Here is a 21,800-nt window from a genome sequence, read left to right as displayed (position 1 = left end):
ATCAGGCTGTGTGTGAGAAACACTTGAGACAGGGACCCGGAGGACTCCTCCAGTGTGGATATACTCATCCCCAAAGGCCCAGCTTGGAGCATTACTTATCTTGATTGCCCTGAGAGTCTATGCAGGGCCCTCCTAGAGTAAGTGCACACAACCCTTTCCCTTTATCTTTCCCTCTCATATAAACTTGTTGGAAATCCCCACGCTCTGGCTGAGTTTAGAGGTCACCTGTTGGCTGAGCCCCTACTGGGCAGCCATTCTTACATATAGCTCCAGCCTTGGCAGTAAGCGGGAGGGTCCGCATTCCACACTTTGGAGACTGCCCTTCTGTGAATGATTGTCTTTGGAAGCTCATGCAGACGCACTCAGGAGTTTGAGGGCAGTGTTAGGTCCCCCAACAGATGCAGGCTACTCCTTCATTTGGAGCTCTGGGCAGACCCTCTGCAGATGTCATAAAAAGAGGACATCACACTGACCCCACTCTTAGTGGGTCAAATAGTTTTTGTTTTTACTTTTAAGTGGCTGCTTCCAATAGGGCTTTTTCTCTCTGCATGTTCCTTGGCTTCTCTGCAGGCTCAGACCCCTGTCCCTACCTTTTTTTTTGAGATAGGGTCTCACTCTATTGCCCAGGCTGTAGTGCAGTGGTGTAATCACGGTTCATGGCAGCCTCAACCTCTTGGACTCAAGCAATCCTCCCACCTCAACCTCCCAAGTAACTGGGACCACCACAGGCGTGCACCACATGCCTGGCTAATTTTTGCATTTTTTGCAGAGGCAAGATTTTGCCATGTTGCCCAGTCTGGTCTTGAACTTCTGGGCTCAAGTGAGTTGCCCACCTTGATCCCCCAAAGTGCTGGGATTACAGGCATGAGCCACAGTGCCTGGCCCTTAGACCCTTTTGACCACTGATTCTATCTTAAAGCTTTTCCAACCTTTGGCTTTTGTAACAGCATTATCTCCTCATTTCCTACTTTGTGGACACACATTCCTGCCTTCCTCTTCACCTTCCTGGCCAAATACATCCTTTCTGCCAAAGACAGAAAGCTTCCTAGCTGGAAGAAGACTACTCTTGAGCAGGGTGTAGAGGTGGCTGTGCTGTCCTTTGTTTTATTATTACTTTTTAATGAGGTGAAATTCACATGCCATAAAATTAACCAGTACCTCTATCTAGTTCCAAAACATTTTCATCATCCCCAAAGGGGACTCTACTCCCATTAGGCAGTCAATAACCATTGCCTCCTCCCCCCAGCAGCTGGCAATCACTGATCGCTTTCTGTCTATGGATTCACCTATTCAAGATGTCTCATACAATATGTGACTTTTGTGTCTGGCTTCTTTCATTTAGCATCATGTTCAAGGCTCATCTATGCTGCGGCACATATCAGTGTGGAGTCCTAATAAGTTAAGTAAGCTACAACAAGGAGGGGGTCCCAGGTGGGGGATAACAATTGTTCTGAGAGACGGCTAATCACACACAATCACAACACCTGTTCCCAAATACCTCATTCTGCAAGTAACCCCAGCAGCATGACCTTGTCTGCACACCCTATCTGCATGTAGCCCCTCCAGTATGATCTCATAAAACTTCCCTCAAGCCCCTGCCTCTTGGCAGACAGCCCCTTCTCTGCTGAGGTGCCCATTGCACCCTTGCAACACATCTTCATACTTTGTGTAAGAAATCTGCCTTTCTTTACCTATGACTGTCTTGGTAAATTATATTACTGCCTGCGACAGCGGCCCCAGCCAGTCTGCCCACATCAATCAGTACTTCATTGTACTTTCCTTCTTGAGCCTGAGAACAGCCCTCTTACCTGTGGCATCTTCCTCTTCTCTCCATGCGCATTTTTGTTACACTGCAGTGCTTATTATTGTCTACATTTATACCCTCCTGTTTTTTCAAAACCCAGCCTTGCCTTTTTAATCCATTTTAAAACTTCCAGAAGCAAAGTGCAAACATGTCCATTCTCAATACTCCCGACAGCTGGTCATATTCCAGCTTTTCCCCCCAGCCTGAAGTTGTAAGCTGTCCAGGATCTGGCCCCACCTTCTTTCCACTTCAGGTTCCATGCATTCTACTCATCACTCGTGTTCTGTAGACAGCTGTTTAAGCTACTCAGATCGGGACTCATCTTTTCTGTTCCTCCACATTCTCTTCCATTTCTCTTAACTCTTTGTTCTCTCTGTCTAGATTAATGTTCTTTCCTTTCCTGGTCTACATTCCAAAATCTGTCATTCCTCCAAGATCCGGCTCAAGGGCTACCCACTCTGTGAAGTTTTCCCTTTCCATCTCCCACCATGGCCTCTCCCAAGTCTGGGTAATGAATCGCTCCTTTCCTCCCAATTGCCAAGGAGATGCTGTATGCATTCCTTAACCACAGGTTTCTTTGACTCTTCATAGGCCCAGTCTCACAATTAGTAGCCATTCACTGAATTTGCTGAACAATAAACAATAAGTCTGGACTTTGCTTGCCTAAATGATACCTCTCGGCATGAAAGGGGTACTTAGGTTTATCCAGGGCCACCCTTGGAAAGATGTATATCACTGAGGGCATCTGGTGAGGTATCCCAGCTCACCACCCCATCTTCTGAACTGATCCTTAAGAAATACTGGTCCTTAGCCGGGTGCGGTGGCTCACGCCTGTAATCCCAGCACTTTGGGAGGCCGAGGCGGGCGGATCACAAGGTCAGGAGATTGAGACCACGGTGAAACCCCGTCTCTATTAAAAAATACAAAAAATTAGCCGGGCGCGGTGGCGGGCGCCTATAGTTCCAGCTACTCGGGAGGCTGAGGCAGGAGAATGACGTGAACCCGGGAGGCGGAGCTTGCAGTGAGCGGAGATCGAGCCACTGCACTCCAGCCTGGGGGACAGAGCGAGACTCCATCTCAAAACAAACAAACAAACAAACAAACAAAAAGAAATACTGGTCCTTTTCAAAGATGGCAGGTGGGAAGGGGAGGTGGGAGCATCTTATTTGGTATCTGCCAAATAGGACAAGATTTACAAAATTTCTTTTTTGGAGCTCTGAAACATCTCTGTACTGCAGAAAATACTTTTTCCTACTGTGGCCCACCTAAGCCAGCATAGCTTTTAGGATGGACTTGCCCACACCCCAAGGCTGGGATTACATTCTTTGCCAGTCTTCGAGAAATACGCTATGCATGGGTTTTCCTGCCCTTCTTCTAGGAGGGAGAAGACAGCAAGGTCCTCTTTCTGTTGTGGAGATGTTCTCTGGTGGGTGAGTGCTAAGCTGTTATGCAAAGGGTGCTGAGAGTCTGTAAGGATGTTTCTTCCTGGACCTAGGGTCCACAGAATGAAATGAATGGGCTCTCTTTGGGTCTTAATGGGGATTTCTCTAGAAAGGTCAGTGTGGGTAGCTCTGAGATAGGGAGTAGTTGGCATGCTGGTAGAGCCTTTGTGAAGGTGTGGATTTGGACAGGAGGCTGCTTTTTCTAAATTTTCTCCTTTATTCTGTGTCTCTTCTTTCTAACCTATACATACTCGTCCATCTACCCACACTGGAATGGGGGTGCGGGTTTGAGGAGCAAACTTGATTTTATTCTAAGATGTCTCTTGAAATAAGATTAATCACAATGACCACACAATGCCAGCAATTGTTATTCAGTTTAAGTTGCTAAGCTGAAAAAACAAAAACAAACAAACAAAAAACCATGACCACGACCACCACAGCAAACACAGAGGTTTAGCTTTGAAACTACTTAACACTTAAGTTTTGGGGGAAATGGTAGAATTTCCTAAGTGGGGATTAAAACACATACAAGGTGGCGTCTGTTCCAGGTCATAATGACAAAAATTACAAATGCCTTTAGGTTACTGCATTGGCTTACGTTTCCCTCTGGCCATGCAGAAATTCCGGGGTCCTTAGGGATTCCTGATGGACTTTTGTCTCTAGAATTAAACTGAGTCACTTCCTGCTGTTCCGGGTGGATGGCTGTTTTCCAGGCACCACGCTGCCTTTGTGGTATTTTTTACAGCTGTCTTTTACCATTATCTCATAAGCAGTATCTGTTTTCTCCACCAGATTAGAGACTTCCTGAGGACGGGAGGTGATATTCAGGTATCTCCCTGTGACTCCTACTATACCACGTATGCATCTTTATGCTGTTGGATTATGAGGAAGGAATAGGGGTGCTTGGGGGCGGCCACTGATTATCAACTGATGTAAGCATTTCAGCACAGTAATGACTGGCATAGCACCGTTTCCATCTGCAGCCCCTAATGTTTGATCTGCTGCATAGTAGGTGCTCAGTAAAGATCTGTTGATGGAGGTCAGGCATGGTGGCTCACGCCTGTAATCCCAGCACTTTGGGAGGCTGAGGTGGATGGATCATTTGAAGTCAGGAGCTCGAGACTAGCCTGGAAAACATGGTGAAACCCCGTCTCTACTAAAAATACAAAAATTAGCTGGGTGTGGTGGCACGCTTCCATAAACCCAGCCACTTGGGAGGCTGAGGCAGGAGAATCACTTGAACCCAGGAGGTGGAGGGTGCAGTGAGCCGAGATCACGCCTTTGCACTCCAGCCTGGGCAACAGAGCAAGACTCTGTCTCAAAAAAAAAAAAAAAAAAAAAAGATTTGCTGATGGAATGTTCTCCCTTTCTGAGGTACCTTGAAGTGAATGATATGCCCCTTGGAGACAATGCCCATGTCTTTCAGGTCTTCTTCCTCCAGCAGCAGTAGCCGCTTCCCTGTAATGTTGTTTTCTTTGAACAAGCTTGCATATACGCTCATCTCTGCTGAAGAGTCACCTGAAGGAAGTGATTAGAAAGCAGTATAAAATTAGATGAAATCACATCCAAAACAAAGTTAACTCCATGAATTAAGAAGGTAACTTATTCCACTTGCCTTTTCTGACGAGCTGCTGAACCCAACAATACTGTGAAAGAGAGGACACATATGGTTTTGAAGATTCACACATGGTCAGTGGCCGGTCTTCACAGTAAACATAGAGTTTTCAATAGATCAAAATAGCTTTAATTCCTGGCTCAACCACAGAGGTAAAATAGAAGACTTTCTCTTTGTAGTTTTAAAACCTCAAGCTTTCAAATGGGAGATATCCCTCTCTTCGGGGGTCTTGGACAGTTAAAAGACCATTGGTTTCCTCCTTCTTTGGGAGATATTTTTAAATCCTTTCAAGAGGGTTCTTACTTATAGTGATTCTTCCATTTATGTGCCAGTGGCCCCCTGGATTGCTGAGGGGCACCGGTTTACTCAGGAATTCTATGAGTTCTACGGACCACACAGCAGTGGACGGAAAGAATCTTCTGTTCTAGGCCAGGTTGTGAAGTAGCCACGTGGCCCCGGCCAAGTCAAAGTATGGAGCTTCCTATGTAGAATGAGGAGACTGGACCCAGTGACCCTTAGTCCCTGTATATCACACGGCCTGGGTTTATTGGTGGCCTCTCACAGTACCTTGGTGAGGGGAGAAGGATGGGAGGGCAGACTCAGTCCCTCTGATTCTCTGGGGGAGTCCTCAACTCTGGAATTTTATTTAAGTGGCCTGGAAACCACTCAACCTCAGAGCAAAGACTAAAAATAGCTGTTAGAACTCAGTGCTTTTTAAAAAATTCTTTTCAAATGAGAGGGAAACTTTGCAGCAAGGGATAAAGAGATTACATCCAGGCTTGTGAATAAAGGAGACCCTGAGTCCTCTTTCCTTGTTAAGCAAGGCTGGCAGGAAAGTGAGGCTCACTGGGGCTCAGTGAATGGGAAGAAATAGTGGCAACTGGTGCCAAGTTTCCTTACCCTATGGAAGCCAAAGAGGTTAGCTAATGTTGAAAGCAGGTGCACTTCAAAAGAATACAAAGGGCAGAGAGGGAAATGCCTGGGCCCAAAACCAGTTTGAGCTAGGTAAACAGATCTTTTGAGGAGTTTCCAGTAGCTAGTCTGTACTTCGTGGCACCTGGTCTGTTCCCTGGGCTGGAGCCCAAACCCACTAAGGCTCACATTACATCTTTTGTTTTTTTCATTTTAATTTAGCGATACCCTGAGCTTGTTAAATAGACCTGGATAGGCATAAGTCCCTGAGTTTTATAGAACTTAAAACAATTTTTTTTTTTTTTGAGATGGAGCCTTGCTCTGTTGCCCAGGCTGGAGTGCAGTGGTGCGATCTTGGCTCACTGCAACCTCCACCTTCCGTGTTCAAGTGATTGTCTTGCCTCGGCTTCCCAAGTAGCTGGGATTATAGGCATGCGCCACCACACCTGGCTCATTTTTGTATTTTTAGAAGAGATGGGGTTTCACCATGTTGGCCAGGCTGGTCTTGAACTCCTGACCTCAAGTGATCCTTCTGCCTCAGCCTCCCAAAGTGCTGGGATTACAGGCTACCTCGCCCAGCCTAGTCCCCGAGTTTTCTTATCAGGAATTTTCTTACCTGTTTTGTCCCTAAGAAAATAGATATGGTGATGTAACAGACTAAGTTGGATTGTTTCTCAGGGTTTCTATCAAGAATGCAGAGTGCAGGACTTCCTTTGGATTTCAATAGTCTGAGTGCAGCCTCTCAAAAACATAGAGCTTATCTGGCTAAAGCTATCGGGAATGTCTGGGCGTGCTTGTGTCTATTCCCGCATGGGAGGCCAGAGTGAGGCTGGCAAATATGATGCCTCGTTTTCAAACAGGCCTGAGGTAGAAGGAAAGCCAGTTCAGTGGTGTCCCAGTTCAGTTCAGTCCAGCACTGCCTTGACCAGATCCTCCTCTACCACGGCTCAAGGCCATCCCTGTTCTTTTAAAAAGATTTAAGATCACTTTTTTCTTAAGTATGTTCATTTGTTTTCCCGAGCTGCCACTTTAATTTCCTCATTGGTATTTGTTATTGTATTCTGGAATACTTTCAGAGCAAATAGGAAGGTAGAACCCACTTAGAAGAGTTGCAGATACTTGCTTTACTCTTGAGGCCTTATTTTCAATCATTATTGCATTAAAAACAGAAAAAAGGCCAGGTGCAGTGGCTCACACCTGTAATCCCAGCACTTTGGGTGGCGAGGCGGGCAGATCACTTGAGGTCAGGAGTTTGAGACCAGCCTGACCAACATGGTGAAACCCCGTCTCTACTAAAAATACAGAAATTAGCCAGGCATGCTAGTGGGCACCTATAGTCTTAGCTACTCAGGAGGCTGAGGCAGGAGAATCGCTTGAACCTCAGGAGGTGGAGGTTGCAGTGAGCTGAGACTGTACCACTGCACTCCAGCCCGGGCGACAGAGCAAGACTCTGTCTCAAAAAAAAAAAAGAATTTGTCAACTTCTCCTAGTTAGACTTTCCTAAGGCCCAATCTCTTTACCTAAAAACTTAGGGATAAATTTATGAAATACCTGCCCAAGTCAAATAAGGCATGAATACAAAGAGCTTACCACATCGTCTTCTGTCCATGCACCAATCTCAAAGGAAGGCAGCAGCTGCATGGGAAATATGCATGAAACGAAAAAAAGGTAATATTATCATTGTCTTTTTGGTTCATCCTCTTGTCTCACTGTTTTAGCTCTCAGCTGCTGCTCTGGCTTGGTTCCTCCTGCAGGTTGGGTTGAATGGAAAACAGTTTTCCTGACCTTAAGAGGCAGTTCTCAGTGCTCCAGTAATGTTCACCAATCTCTCAGTAACAATTCATGTACTTTGGGAGCTGTTTCATATTCCTCTGTTGGTACCTGGTTTTTACATCCCACAATAAGGCCTCAGCAGTCAAGACATTTCTGACATTTTCTCAGAGACCCAGAGTCTTCCTCAGAGTTCTCAGCCAACATGAGGACTATTGGATTAACAATGAAAATTCCAAAGCAACCACTTAGTAACCAGATGATGTATTATGCCTATTCTCAAGAGGAATTTCTAAGTGTTTAAAGATCTCATTTGCACAATATTTTAAAAACCAGATGTTAGCACCCATGGATGAAGAAGGACATGGGAAATTGGTATGGTCCTAAGAAACCCAGGCTGTAGAGTTGCTCTAACTAAAACAGATTAAAATACCGCCCTGTGAGGTTCACAAGTGCAAACGAAGATATCTCCAGAGGACTTCAGCCTGCACCATTTTCAGAGCCAAAGAGCTACTTACTCTCTTCAATATATGCCCCATGGCCATCTAAATAATAAATGCTTATATAATTTTTAGAAGTCTGTGTGTCCTATAGGTCAAATTAGAGTTTGGTACACCTATTAGCTTTAACTAGCCTAACTTGACCCCCCAAAATGAATTGCTCATGACATAATATGGCAAAGCATCACTCATCTTCTGTTACAAATAATATTTTCTTGTGAGTTTCAAAAAAAGAAGTTGAGTTTGGTTGCTTTTACTGTTAGTATAAAAATCAGAGGGTAAGTGAGTTAACCTTTCTAACTTACAGGTATTTTGTACCCACATGCTCAAAATTCTGCTAGAAAAGGCACAGCCCCTGCTTTCAAGGAGCTTTTAATTTAACTGGGGCTAATACAGGTATAAATTATACCTGGGGGACTCCAAGGCCATGTGAATCTTGGTTTACTTAATGCCTAACAGAGGGCCTGGCATACAATATCTGGTGAATTTTTGTTGAGTCATTTTAAAGAATGAATAAAATTAAAGGGTGCATTTACTGCAATGCTAAGTTCTCTAGTATAGAGTTCAATGTCTATGGGTATACCATAGACAGATGTATTCACAAAGGGGTTCGTAAAAGAAGATGGGAGAATGGAGGGCAGCACGGCTTGAGCTGGGTCCTGCAACGCAAGAAGAGAGGTGATTCCGGGTAAAGAGAAGCAACAAGGCAAAACCTGGCATGGCAGGAGAGGGAGGTACAGGAGGGAAGGATGGGAATGGAAGGCAATGAGTTCATGTTGGAGGAAAAAAGGGAAATGAGGCAGACAGAGTGGGGAGGCAAGCGGAAAAACCCACTACTGAAATGGACATGAATGTGCAGGGTTTCCGTATTTATAGACAAGTTGCCAGGACATAAAGTATACACTGAAATCAATCCTGTTCTGAGTATACTCTGCTACCTGCATGTGCCTCCCTTCCCTCCAGGGTTGCTTCTGCCCTCTCGGAAACACTTGAGGTGGGTAGGAATCATCACACACAGTCACCTGCTTTCATAATGGGGAAAGGAGAAAGACTTGAGGAACAGAATCTAAAGCTGAACTGGATCAAAGAAAATATATGACAATTTTGTCTCTTCACAGGGCAGCTGGACACAGCTGCAGAATCATGCCATTCCCTTCTCCCATCACAGAAGCAAATGTGAAATATGGAACTTTTTTGGTTCGTTCAAGAAACAACAGTCTGAGTTACAGAAATATTTTCCTGCATCATGGCTCACTTTCATAGAAACTGGGATGGGGGGAGGGGATGTGTAGTGTTATTTTTATAAAATTCCCAAATGTTGTGCTAAACAAAATTGAGAAATAAGTATTTTTTGAATAGAATAGAAGTTGTAAATGAAATAACTAATCACAACCAGAATCTTTGGTTTTAATGTCAAAAGGAGAGGGGGTTGGTTGCACACTGAGGATGGTTCTCCAATACGATGCATAGGGAAAGGCGCTGGCTTCATTCAGCTGGATGCTCACTCCAGCAGGATTCTTTGCACAATGCTTGCAAAGATCAGTGAGAGGAAGGCTGGAGCCAGGCATTGCTTCATGACGGTTTGAATTTGGCAAGACAGGGGATAAGAGTTAATGATCTCCAGCCACAGAGTGGCTTACCATTTCCTTTATGTTTTCTGTACCTTGTTAACATATCAGTGTATCTGCTGTAAGATGAGTTCTAAGCCTTTCTTTCTTTGGGGAATAAAAAAAATCCACCCCATGACTGTCTCATCACTTTACAAATTTATTATTTACACTCCCACTGACTTTAGGAGAGAAAAGCTAACACTTGAGTCCATGCGTGTGGCAACAATTCCTTCAAAGGACGTTGGGAATCCAATCTAACGGGGATCTTATATACACAGCAACACATAACAAAGGGATTTACTGTCAAAACGTTTATTGCAAAATGGAGTCTTAGAACAAAGGAAAGCAAAGCAAAGTTCACATCAAAATGAAATGTATGACACCAACTTGGATTTCTGAATACACTGTGGACTTTGTGCTGGAATATCAAATTCCAACTATAAAATCAGTAACTGAATAGTCTTACCACACAAGAGTAAAATTTAATCTTCCATACAAACATTATACAAGATATTTGGCATAGGACTTGCTCAGAATAACATTGCAACAGAATAATTGAGAAAAAGTTTTTGTTAAAAAAACAATAAAGTGATAATGCCATCTATTCAAAGCTCACACTCAAAGAATATAAATATTTTCTATTATTTAGTACAAAAATTTTAAGAGTGCAAAAGCAGTATGTGCAGTGTATCATTTCTGACATTAATAGATATACTATTCTGCACACAATATAAAATAGTTAATGTAGGTGCTTGGAACTCTAGTTTGGAGTAAATAATCACATGCCAGGAAACTCCTCACAGGCAACAGAGTGCAAACAAAGGTGGAGTCTGAGAAAACATGGCTAGTCTTCTAGATGTCCTGATAGACACTCATTTTTCATCAGAGAAATGCTGTATCTAGAGCTGTCAGGCTACGCTACAATCGAGAGAAGAGAATAGATTTGTATGTCTGGCAATGCTTAACACCTAAACAGGAAAACAGTCTTACTCAAAAGCAGCAAAAGGTGCCTGATTATAGAAAATGTATGCTCTATTATATATGTGGTATGATGAAACTCTGCTACTTTCAAAAGGCTGCAATAAGTCTAGTACAATAAAATTTTTTAAGTATTAATATTTAACTCAGAATAAGTTTTAAAACCGTCTTTCATAAAACTCTTACCATTCAAATGAAAACTGAAAAATAAAGTTATATGCACAGTAATTCTGGGAGAAGTCACTCTGGATCACTCCTAAACACTCCCCCACCCCCAATTCCTTGATTTTTAATGGGGATCAAGTTTGACTACCCTAGCTAGTGTTTAAAAGTCTAACAAATTCACTGTATGTTAAAAATCACTGGTTAAAAACCCACCCTCAACATTTCCAGAGCATCAAAAACAGTGAGCTATATGCTTTCAACTCCTTTTCACTGGTTATGTAAAATAGTCAAATGTAATTTTGCTTTCAAAAATGATGGGTAGAAAAAGGAGGCTTTAAGTTAGCCTGTAGAATTGCAGCTACCTCAATGAGATTTTTTTTTTCTTCTATTTATTGTGGAATCAGTGTAATGGGAGAGTGACCTGCCCCGGTGGATTTGGCTGTTTCATCAAGTTGCCACCAGCATTCCTAAGGAGAAAGAAACCATTTCCCCGTAGGGAAATGCTGCTTTAAGATAAAGCCACGAAACTCACAAAATTCAGGTTGTACGTTGCTGTAATTCTAAAAATACATTTTTTTTTTGACTTGGGTGATTTCGTTTAGGAGAAAAATAATTAGACACGAAACTCTAAAGCTTCTGGATTTGATAAGTTTGTCAGTGGGGAAGGGACAATGCTACTGGGTTTTATTTATTTATTTATTTATTTTGAGATGAAGTCTCACTCTGTCATCCAGGCTGGAGTATAGTGGTGCGATCTCAGCTCACTGCAACCTCTGCCTCCCGGTTCAAGTGATTCTCCTGCCTCAGCCTCCCTAGTAGCTGGGGTTACAGGCATGTGCCACCACACCCAGCTAATTTTTGTATTTTTAGTCGCAACAGGGTTTTACCATGTTGGCCAGGCTTGTCTTGAACCCCTGACCTCAGGTGATCTGCCCACCTCGGCCTCCCAAAGTGCTGGGATTATAAGTGTGAGCCACGGCGCCCAGCCCCTTTTGGATGGAAGACTTTACGAAGCAAACTGTCCCTGGCATTCACAATGTTACTATTCCTGGCACTGGGCACCAAATGCCATCCCAGTTGCTGTGACAACCAAAAATGTGCCCTAGCCCCAACACTCTCAAACACCATTAGGTGACAGCAGTACCCCAGTTGAGAATGACTAGGAGGGTCTCATCAAATTCTACAAGATAACTTTATGAATTAAGAAAAAAAGATGAAAGGTGAGACATTTTCAGTTGCATGTCCCTGATAATTACTACAACAATTGAGAGATTTAATTCTCATTTTGAATTTTTACGTTTCTGTTTCTTTTAACCCTTTTCTTTCTAAATGTACATTTTTGTAAATCAAGTAATTAGAACTAAATCCAATACTGATAATGGCCATTTCAAAAACTGGTCTGAAAAGTGAATTAGAAGCTGTATAATTAATATCATCATTAGAAATTCTGCATATGGCTAATAAACATTCCTTTTAAAAATTAATAGAGTCTAAAGTCTTCCAAATGATCTTTACAGATAGAGTGAGAACACTATAAAATTCTGATTATATGATTGAGATTTCAGGGATGTTTTAACATGTTCAAACCACTAGAAGGACATTGATTTGGAACAGAAAGTAATAGAGCCAATGTCACGTGGTAATGATCAATAGTCCGGTTCTACGAGAACAATTTTAAGCTCTTCACCGAGGCCAATTCTGCTGTATTCGAAATCCTTGCAGGTTCTTGGTGGTAGAGTATTGACCTGTAACCATCTCTGGAATACTGGTGAGGAAAATAGCAGCAGTAAAGAAATGAGGAAAATATTACCTAATTAATGATAAAGTTAGGTCCAGTATAGAGTCCTGTTATTTTTCTCTTTGGCCCTATTTGGCTGCTTTTATTAATGCAACAGAACTTTATGTATAATCATATGGATTTATTAAGAAAAAAAATCCATTTCATTCAGTTCATATGTTCTAAATGTATTGCTGCTCATTCTTAAATGAGAAGCGAGGTTTACATTCTTACATAAAGTGCAGAGATCCCGAAGTTAGCCCCAGAGATCCCCTTGCCTTTTTCAGCCTTGCTCAAATGTTACATTATCAGTGGCACCTTTCCTGATCATACTTTAAAAACCTCAGCATTCACCCATGGGCCTTATCCTCCTTCCCGGCTTCATTTTTTGGCGTATACTTATCAAATGTGAACATGTGATGCATTTGCTTTATTTATCATCAATCTTTACTCACTGGCATGTAAGCTCTGTGAGTGCAAAGATTTTCACCTAGCTATCATCCAGAACAGTGTCTGGCACAGAGAAGGAGCTCAATGAATATGTGTTGAATGAATGACTATATCTTTGCCTTGTAAACCCCATGCTATTGGCTCTCTCCTCAGGTGGCTGACCACTGCAGCCCAGGGCATGCCGGAAAGACAGGAGTTCCAAGCCCTCCCTTCTACTCTACTCCAAGCTTTTCTGCTTGGGTGCATTGACTCAAGTCAGGTAGTACTTCTCTATGTCTGAGCACAGACAGGCTGTGTTCCTGTATTTGTATACGTGTGTGAATAGACAGAGAAACTAGTAGCATGAGTATGTGGGGGAATCCATCTTTTAGGGAAAGCTTTGTCTGCTCTTTCTGCGTTTAGTCTCACCTCAGACCAGGTTAACCTGGCCAGGGCTCATAGTTTTCAAAGAGCAACAGAAGAAATCTATTTAGCTTACATTCTAAGAATGTTCTCTCTATCTTTCCTGAAAGCTATCCACTTTTAATTTCATCTCATACTACAGAGAAAATATTATTTGAAACTGATAGTTTTCCGGAAGGTTACTGAAATCACTTATTTTTCAGTGTCTTCACTGGCACCATTCATAGTAGCTAACATTAACTAGCCACTTTCCATGAGCCTGGTGCTGTGTTAAGTGCTTTACATATATTATTTCTTTTCATCCGCACAATGATCCTTTCAAGTAGGTACTATTACTATTCCCATGTGGAAGATCAGCAAACAGACACACAGAGATTAAATAATTTGCCCAAGGTTGTCAAGCAACTGGGCCCAGGATTCTGAGTGACAGTCCGACTCTGATCTCTTTCTTCATCACTATGCCACCTAGGCTGCTGTACACCTCACACCCAGAACATTCTATTAGTTATTTCTCCCCAAATGAAGCTGGCACAGCATACTGATCATTATGCGGTATTTTTCAGCTCTCAAGGGGTATTAGAAACATGTCACGCTTCAAATTCTAAGAGGCTTTTAATGATCAAATATAGTTAGAAATACTATTAGGTCATATCTATGATGATGTCGTTTCTTAAAACTTCCATAAAAAGAACAACCAAAAATGTTTTGGTTTAATAGTCAAATAATGACACTCCTTTCTAATTTAGATTGAAACAAATCTTAGTTCTTTTGCCTCTTAATATATATAATTAAAAGTGTTTTATAATTTAAACAAGCTTTGACAAATAGGTGATAAAATTCTGAGAATATCCCTGGCTAGCCAGGTTTTCAGAGCACTGCCTGTATCTACTTCTAAAACACCAACATTATTAAGCAGGGTTAAAACAAAAAACAACTCTGGTAGGCTAAACTTGATATGGAAAGGACTTATGTTTTTGCCTAAGTGAGGATAACTTATCTTTACTATTTCTTTCATAATATTTAATTTCTTCTTTAAAATAGCTGAGCATATGTTTAGAATCCAGGATTATTATGCCCCTCTAAAAAACAAACGACCACGCATACACCACTTGCTGGAAAATCCAGGAGAGGCATGAATTAACCCCCTGGAAGCATCCCCTTAAGACCACGTCTTTCTCTTTGTATAAAGCACAAGCACAGCCTTAAATGACAGTGTGTTGTTAAGAAACTTCCATGGCCAGCAGTGGTATGAAAGTTTGCAGCTGTTGGTTTCAAATCAGAGTATTTTTCCTTCAAATACACTACTGAGAACACTGCTCAGGCTTTACTTTGAGCAGCTGTGCTATTTAGTACTAAAAATTCTCAGCGTTTAGGTATTTCTGAAGAGCATTTTGTTATAACCTTCTTTCATCTCAGTATTTTTGTTGTTGGATTTTGTACTATCAATTCTTTCTTTCTTTCTTTTGGTTTTTGAGACAGGGTCTTGTTCTCTTGCCCAGGCTAGGTGCCATCATGACTCACTGCAGCCCTGACTGATGGCTAGGTCTCAAGCAATCTTCCTGCCTTGTCCTCCCAAGTATCTGGGACTACAGGTGTGTGTTACCATGCCAGCTAATTTTTTAATTATTAGTAGAGATGAGGTCTTACTATGTTGCTCAGGCCAACCATTTCTGATATTATAGTGTACTGCTATAAGAAAAAAAAAGTAAGTCACAGAATACTATGTGTCAAAGAACAATTAGGAGTTAAGAGTGCTTGTTCAATATGTACGTTTTTAAAAACGATTTGAATAAAGGAAATAAAGTAAAATACAAACTAAAAGGTACTCATTAAAAAAGAAAAAGCCAGAATGTCATTACTTTAAAAGTCCTATATTGTATATAGAATTACAAATTTCTATAATCAGGCACCACATTTGCTGATTCATAAATATACTTCTTTGGCTTAATTCTCCCCCCATTTTTCTGTAAGCAAAAATAAATCAAAAGTAGAATTGATAAGAAATTACGGTCATGTAAATGTGATTGGCCTAAAATGCAGTGCTTGGTTTTCTGCCTCCTTACTTGTTTTTGTACAGACTGAGATAAACAAATTACTTTTGTGTTTTCCAAACGTTTTTAATTTTATTACTTTGCTTTCTGCTTTCATTCACTATTATCCATGTCATTATCCTCCTCCTCACCGTCATCATCATCATCATCGTCACCTTCTGACAAGTCAAAATCACTGAACCCCAGAGCCATGTTGACTTTCTTCCCCCTTCTCTTAGATGTGGTTTTGGAAGAATTCTGCTTGGCTTGCATGTTTATCTGCATCCCAGAATGCATCACAGCTCCTGCTTTGTTCATTGAGAAGATATCCCCAAAGCCCATCAGCATCATGGCCTGCAGACTTGGGTTCATGCCATGGCCCTCCCCGTTACTTGTTGCTGTGATCTGACATGACATCTCTGCACTGTTTGACTCCTCTGTTTTAGATTCAAAGTAAGACTCCTCAGACATTCTTGCAGCAAGAGGCAAGAGAAGCTATCAAAAGGGAAGAAAGGACAGAAGTAAAAAGAGAAATTAGGACCAATTTAAATCAGGAAAATAGATACCACAAAATTAGTTGGCACTACACAGGAGGTAAATGATTAGTGAAATAAATGAATGTAGGGAATTATGTGAGAATGTATTTAATGGCAGATTTGGCTCAAGCATATTTGCCATAATGACTGACAGGATAAATCACAACCAAAAGTTTGCAAAGCACCACAGCAAGCCAAATTTCAAATGGAAAAGAAGTTGCAAGTTTTAAGCCCTCATTTTGCTTAAAACCAAATAGTTTTTAGGATTTATCTTAACTTTTCCCAATTTCACTTTCACAAGAAAACATTTAGTTAACCATTATATTTTTTACAAAAGAAATTAAGCAGAGATTCATTCTCAAATGAAAAATTAAGAAACTTTATACCCAAAAGATAAGCTCAGAGGAAGCACAAAAAACAGTTCAGCAGTCAATACAGTTCTAGGGAAATGTGGGTTGTTGACTACCTTTTTATCTGGATTAGTGCTCTGAATATACACTAAAATTTAGTCTAGAATTCACTTGCTTCCACTTATTTATTTATTGTAGCCAGAACTGCTGTAATACTATTGATTCAAATTATCAAATAATTCACTTGTGAACAAATTCTAGATGCTGTCTCTCACATTTAAGTTAGACGTAAGTATGTAAACACATGAAAACTGGGAAGAAAGGAGGAAAACAGTGTTAATTTAGATTGTTCTAATATGCTCTAATATTCAAGTTTTCCTCTTTCGACAGAACTTTTTTCTTAAGATGTCACCGCTCACAGTGGTCACAGACATTTATCTTCTACTTTATGTAATTATTTTGAACAGCCAACTTATTCCCATAAATGTTTGGGCATATCCATTTCAGGGGTAAAACTGTTAGGATATGAAAAATGTTACTGCCTCTTCTTTTGAGAAACAAGCAAATCAAGGCTTATGTTTTTGGCATAGTTTCAATATGGATACATTTATGATAAATAATGTACAAATAATATACTGGGATGACCTCTATATTCTGGTACCTAATATTCAGGATCAATTTCCTAATTTTTTTTGTTTTTTTGAGACAGAGTCTCGCACTTTTTCCCGGGCTGGAGTGCAGTGGCACTATCCTGGCTCACTGCAAGCTCCGCCTTCCAGGTTCAAGCAATTCTCCTGCCTCAGCCTCCCGAGTTGCTGGGATTACAGGCGCCCGCCACCACACCCAGCTAATTTTTTGTATTTTTAGTGGAGACAGGGTTTCACTATGTTGTCCAGGTTGGTCTCGAACGTGTGACCTCGTGATCCACCTGCCTCAGCCTCCCAAAGTGTTGGGATTACAGGCATGAGCCACCGTGCCCGGCCTTAATTTCCTAATTTTTAAACTGAAGTTGGAGCTGAGTTTTTAAAAAGTAGCTCGCTCTTTTGGGAAAAACCCTCCTGGAGTCGTTAGTTCAATAACTTTAATTTCATATCATTCAACTGAAAAGTATCCATTATATGGAAGAAAATAATTGATTTAGATCCTTAAACACTGGAAACAGGATGTTATTTCCCTGGCAGTCAAACTTCTCAGCTTCTGAAATTTGTTTTCAATTGTAAGATATTCTCAGGAACTCTTTGTGGCTCATTGTATTATTTTGAGGGTCATTCCTCATATTAGGTTTGACTCTAAAGATCTCTATAAATGTTTCTCAGATAAGCTTGTATTCTTTTTTTTTTTTTTTTTTTTTGAGACAGAGTCTCGCTCTGTCGCCCAGACTGGAGTGCAGTGGCGCGATCTCGGCTCACTGCAAGCTCCGCCTCCCGGGTTCACGCCATTCTCCTGCCTCAGCCTCCGGAGTAGCTGGGACTACAGGCGCCCGCCACCATGCCCGGCTAATTTCTTTTTTTGTATTTTTAGTAGAGATGGGGTTTCACCGGGTTAGCCAGGATGGTCTCGATCTCCTGACCTCGTGATCCGCCCGCCTCGGCCTCCCAAAGTGCTGGGATTACAGGCTTGAGCCACCGCGCCCGGCCTTAGCTTGTATTCTTAAAATAAATAAAATGCTTACATCAAGCTTCAACTATAATTAGAAAATAAACATTATCCATATTTATGCATAAAGGATTAATCTCCCCAAATATCCTTAACTAATGTTTTAGTTTTAGGAAAGAAAATAGTGCCCTTGAAATTAATCGAATGATACAATTTTTTATGAAGTTATATAAATGTTAAACTTACATAATTAAGATAAGGCCACATACAGGAAGTCTAAACCTCCAGCCACTTCCTTTTTAAAAGGTTTATTTCATCTTTCTCTAAGAAATCTCAGTTAAAGCTAAACAGAAACTGATGTGAGGACAAAAGAAAATATCTACTTACAAAATATCTGAACATAAACTTTCTTTCCTTCAGAAATACCAGCTCTAAGCAGAAGAGACATTAAAAGCAAGTACTGTAAAGAAAGAAAACTTATCTCCCATAAGGAAAAAAAGAAGAAAATCTCATTGAGATTGTGCTACAGGCTGTCCATTGTTAGATGGTGGTCCCCAGAGCAGTTCCTTCACAGAAAGTTTCATGGGGTTAAAAACTCAAGCAGGCAACCTACCGAGCACACAGAGCTTTACTGCAGAGCGTTTTATTATTTATTATGAAACTATGTTACTAAGAGCAATAATTATGTGCAAGGCAGCCCGTTTCTTAGCAAAACTGATGCCAATAAACTAAAGAAAGGTTCTGAAGCATATGTGAATGGCTCAAGTTTTTTCTTACAATACTACATTTAGAAAGAGTCAAGCCATGCAACGCTTTTACGGCTTTAGATTTCAATGCATTTTAAAACAAAACAAAACCTTGCAGACTTCAGAAGCTGTGCTCTAGGGACAAGGTCACATTTTTGCTCCTGTCCCTCATGAGCTCTGGGAGAAGCACTGCTCCGGTGCAGATCCCTAGAGCGAGGCTCTCAGAGGCTGCCTGCTGACACCACGTCAGCCAGAACAGGAAACTTCCCTCATCGTTTTCTCACCAGCCAAGTCAAATTCACAGATAAAAGTGGCACTTTAAAAATGTTCCATGGTAGTGTTATGGATAGCAATTTGGTTCATTTTGGAATTCCCTGGAGAACCAAAGTCCTTTTTTTCCAAATTGAATCTGATAGTAAACATTTAGCTTCATTGTATTTTCCTTGTTTGGATATCACGTTGCTTCTCCACACAAGTTGGGAAGGAGACAGACTATTTTATTCCTTAGACATTGGAAAATACTTTCCAATTGGGCACTGGCTGCTTAATGAAGATTAAGACTTTTAAAAACAGGAAAGCTTTTTGAAGACCACAAAATGAACGGCATTCCAGTATTTTTTGGCATAATCACCATAGCAACTATCAAAAATGAATTTAAAATATATGTTTACTTTTAATCTACTATTACTTGGGTAATTTTAATTGAACAAATATTGCCCATTAAAAACCCTGGGAAAAAACAATTATAAATGTATACTTAATTCCTGAAAATGTTATGCCATTTAAAATAGGAAAGAATGCTGAAATTTGATTAGACTTTAATAATATCATATTAGCATGTAAGCTCAAGGTTACTGTATAACCAGTGAAATGCTTAAAAAGAATTTTTATATTCCTCTAAATACAAGACTTGGGAGAAAACAAGATACTGCCTAGGTGTAATAAATACTGAAAGCTTGTCCAGAGAGAATCTTTTTCCAATATTTTGCTGCCCCTGATCATAACACTAAATTGAGTACGAAATATTAATGCTTCTCATTTGCATGTCATCATGGTTAGCTCCATTTTAGAAGGAAAACATGGTTAAGTTCTGACACATCAAAGACTCTGTTAGTCAGTGAGCTGCTGGAGTTACAGTTATTAACTGAGCGACTAGAAGGAGTTAATCAGCACCGAGGTGCATGTTCTGAGATTGAGCAGATGGTGTGAAAATACATCGGATTTTATTATTGTAATTCTAATATACAAACACACTGACAGAATAACAGTTCTTAAGGAAGGAGCCAGAAATAGGATAAGCTTTTCTTTTAAATCTCTGGCATTTTATTAATTGAAATTAGGTATGAACGCCGCTTGAGTCCACACGCCGGCCCTTTGATACACAGGCGCGAGGCAGGAAATGAGGAGGGGCAGCGGGAGGCAGGGGAAGAGGTGCCATGCTGCCATGCTCAGCCGCGCAGCCTACAAGCAGCATGTGGAAAGACGGCGAAGGGGGAGGGTACTCACCGGGGTGTTGGACTGCTCTGTCAGCTTTTGCTCCCACATCTTTAAACGTCTTTCTCGTTCTTTAAGCTCCTGCTCCTTAAAGCTGAGATCACGCTCTAGTTTCTTTAGCCTTTCAAGAGTTGCCTCAATTTCGCACCTGCACAGGGATAGCTGGTGTAAGTCTCAACTTTACTTAAGAGACATCAAGCGCTTAGTGGGTCCATCAGAATGCTAATCAAAGTAAAAGACAAATGCCGGTGCTTTAAAATCAACCAGGAAGCTGCCGGAGGAGAAGGAATCTTTCATGTCCTTAAATATCAAGAGGTAGTTTCTAGCTTGAAAATATAAGCTCAAAATATTTCAACAAGGCGTTGAAGAGCCACTGGGGTGCAGCATAAGCAATGGAGCGGGTGTCCTGGTACAACCATTTAGTAAATGCTTACATTTATCTAGCTCTTTACAGTTTGTAAGTGCTGTTATCCATGATCTCATCTTATTCCCATAACAGTCCCAAGAAACAGGTATTAATCTCATAGTATAGGTGGGAAAATGATATTCAAGTTAGGTGTTAACACACCATCAGTAAGTGGTTGAGATGACACTTTAGGCTACTCATTGGCTGAGTAACCCAAGCAATCAATTGACTAACCTGACTCAGTTTCCTTGGTTGTAAGGGGTGGTGGTTATAGAACATTAGGGTTCCCCTACCTGCCTGATCCTTAGACTTACATAGGCAACTTGTTTTTTAAAAAACCACACACCAGAACCCAACAAAACATGGATTTCTAGGACCCTTCCTTAGAGCTCATGAGTCAGTAGGCCTGGGTGGGACCCTGGAATTTTCATTATTTTATAAAAGACCCGAGTAATTTTTACAATCAGGCAAATGTAGAAAACCCTGGGCCAGATGAACTCTAAGGTTCCTTTTAATTCTCATCATTTTTAAAGGAAGTTATCTCCCTTAGCGTCTATAGGCCAACCAACCTCACCACTTGGAACCACATGCTATGTTACAGAAATTTGTCCTTCACAGAAAGTGGAACTGGTACCATGGCTCAGCACAAACGGTTTTCTCCTTTAGGGCTGTCGCAATGTTTAAGTCTCAATTTATGTTTTCAGAACTGGAAGTTCTTTCCCTTGAGTTTCTGAAAAGCCTGTAAGTAAGCAACAATACTGAGAGAATGAGGGAGAGGGAGAGGGAAGTCAAGGCTAGAGAAGGCACTGGAGAGGAGGATGCAGAAGATGGGAACTGGGTGACTATTGCAGAATAGCTGCTGGGTGCTGCCAGCTGCTGCTTCCAGGTGCCGCTGAGGCAGTCCTGTGTTGCGACGGCATAATCATGATTGAGATGTTGACTATGGAAGGTAGAAGCCCCCACATCTAAGTTAATGAATATATGTAACCAAAGTCTGCCTTTTTCTTTCTAGGGAGAATAACAGTAAGTAAACAGCTTACTCTTATTGGAACATTCCAATGCTCTTACAGATACTAACCAAATGAATGAAAACAAAAAGTTCTGGACATTCACTGGCAAAATCCAACTCTGCACAGGTATGGAGGTGGGTCTGGATTTGGCTCAACACTTTACTTCCCTACTTGTCCGAAATGCACCTCAGAGCAAGGGAGGCAGCA

General features: G+C 41.2%; 1 protein-coding gene across 5 annotated transcripts in view; it reads right to left on the bottom strand.

Moving 5' to 3' along the window:
• Positions 1–21,800, bottom strand: part of MAP3K20 (mitogen-activated protein kinase kinase kinase 20) — a 194,255-nt gene that overhangs the window by 31,951 nt on the left and 140,504 nt on the right. For 3 of the 5 annotated variants that reach the window (XM_001086798.5, XM_015110384.3, XM_015110385.3), the window contains 4 exons: positions 20,190–20,325; positions 7,364–7,408; positions 4,862–4,892; positions 4,625–4,764 (listed from right to left, as the gene is read on the bottom strand). In XM_001086798.5, the coding sequence (XP_001086798.4) occupies positions 4,625–4,764; positions 4,862–4,892; positions 7,364–7,408; positions 20,190–20,325 (352 nt within the window). Of the gene's footprint in view, positions 1–4,624; positions 4,765–4,861; positions 4,893–7,363; positions 7,409–9,949; positions 15,951–20,189; positions 20,326–21,800 lie in introns of those variants that run through there. The other 2 variants (XM_077957210.1, XM_077957211.1) reach the window with 2 other exon arrangements.

The sequence above is a fragment of the Macaca mulatta genome, chromosome 12 (assembly GCF_049350105.2).
Source record: "Macaca mulatta isolate MMU2019108-1 chromosome 12, T2T-MMU8v2.0, whole genome shotgun sequence".
NCBI classification, from domain to species: domain Eukaryota; kingdom Metazoa; phylum Chordata; class Mammalia; order Primates; family Cercopithecidae; genus Macaca; species Macaca mulatta.
This window is presented reverse-complemented; position numbering and strand designations above follow the sequence as displayed.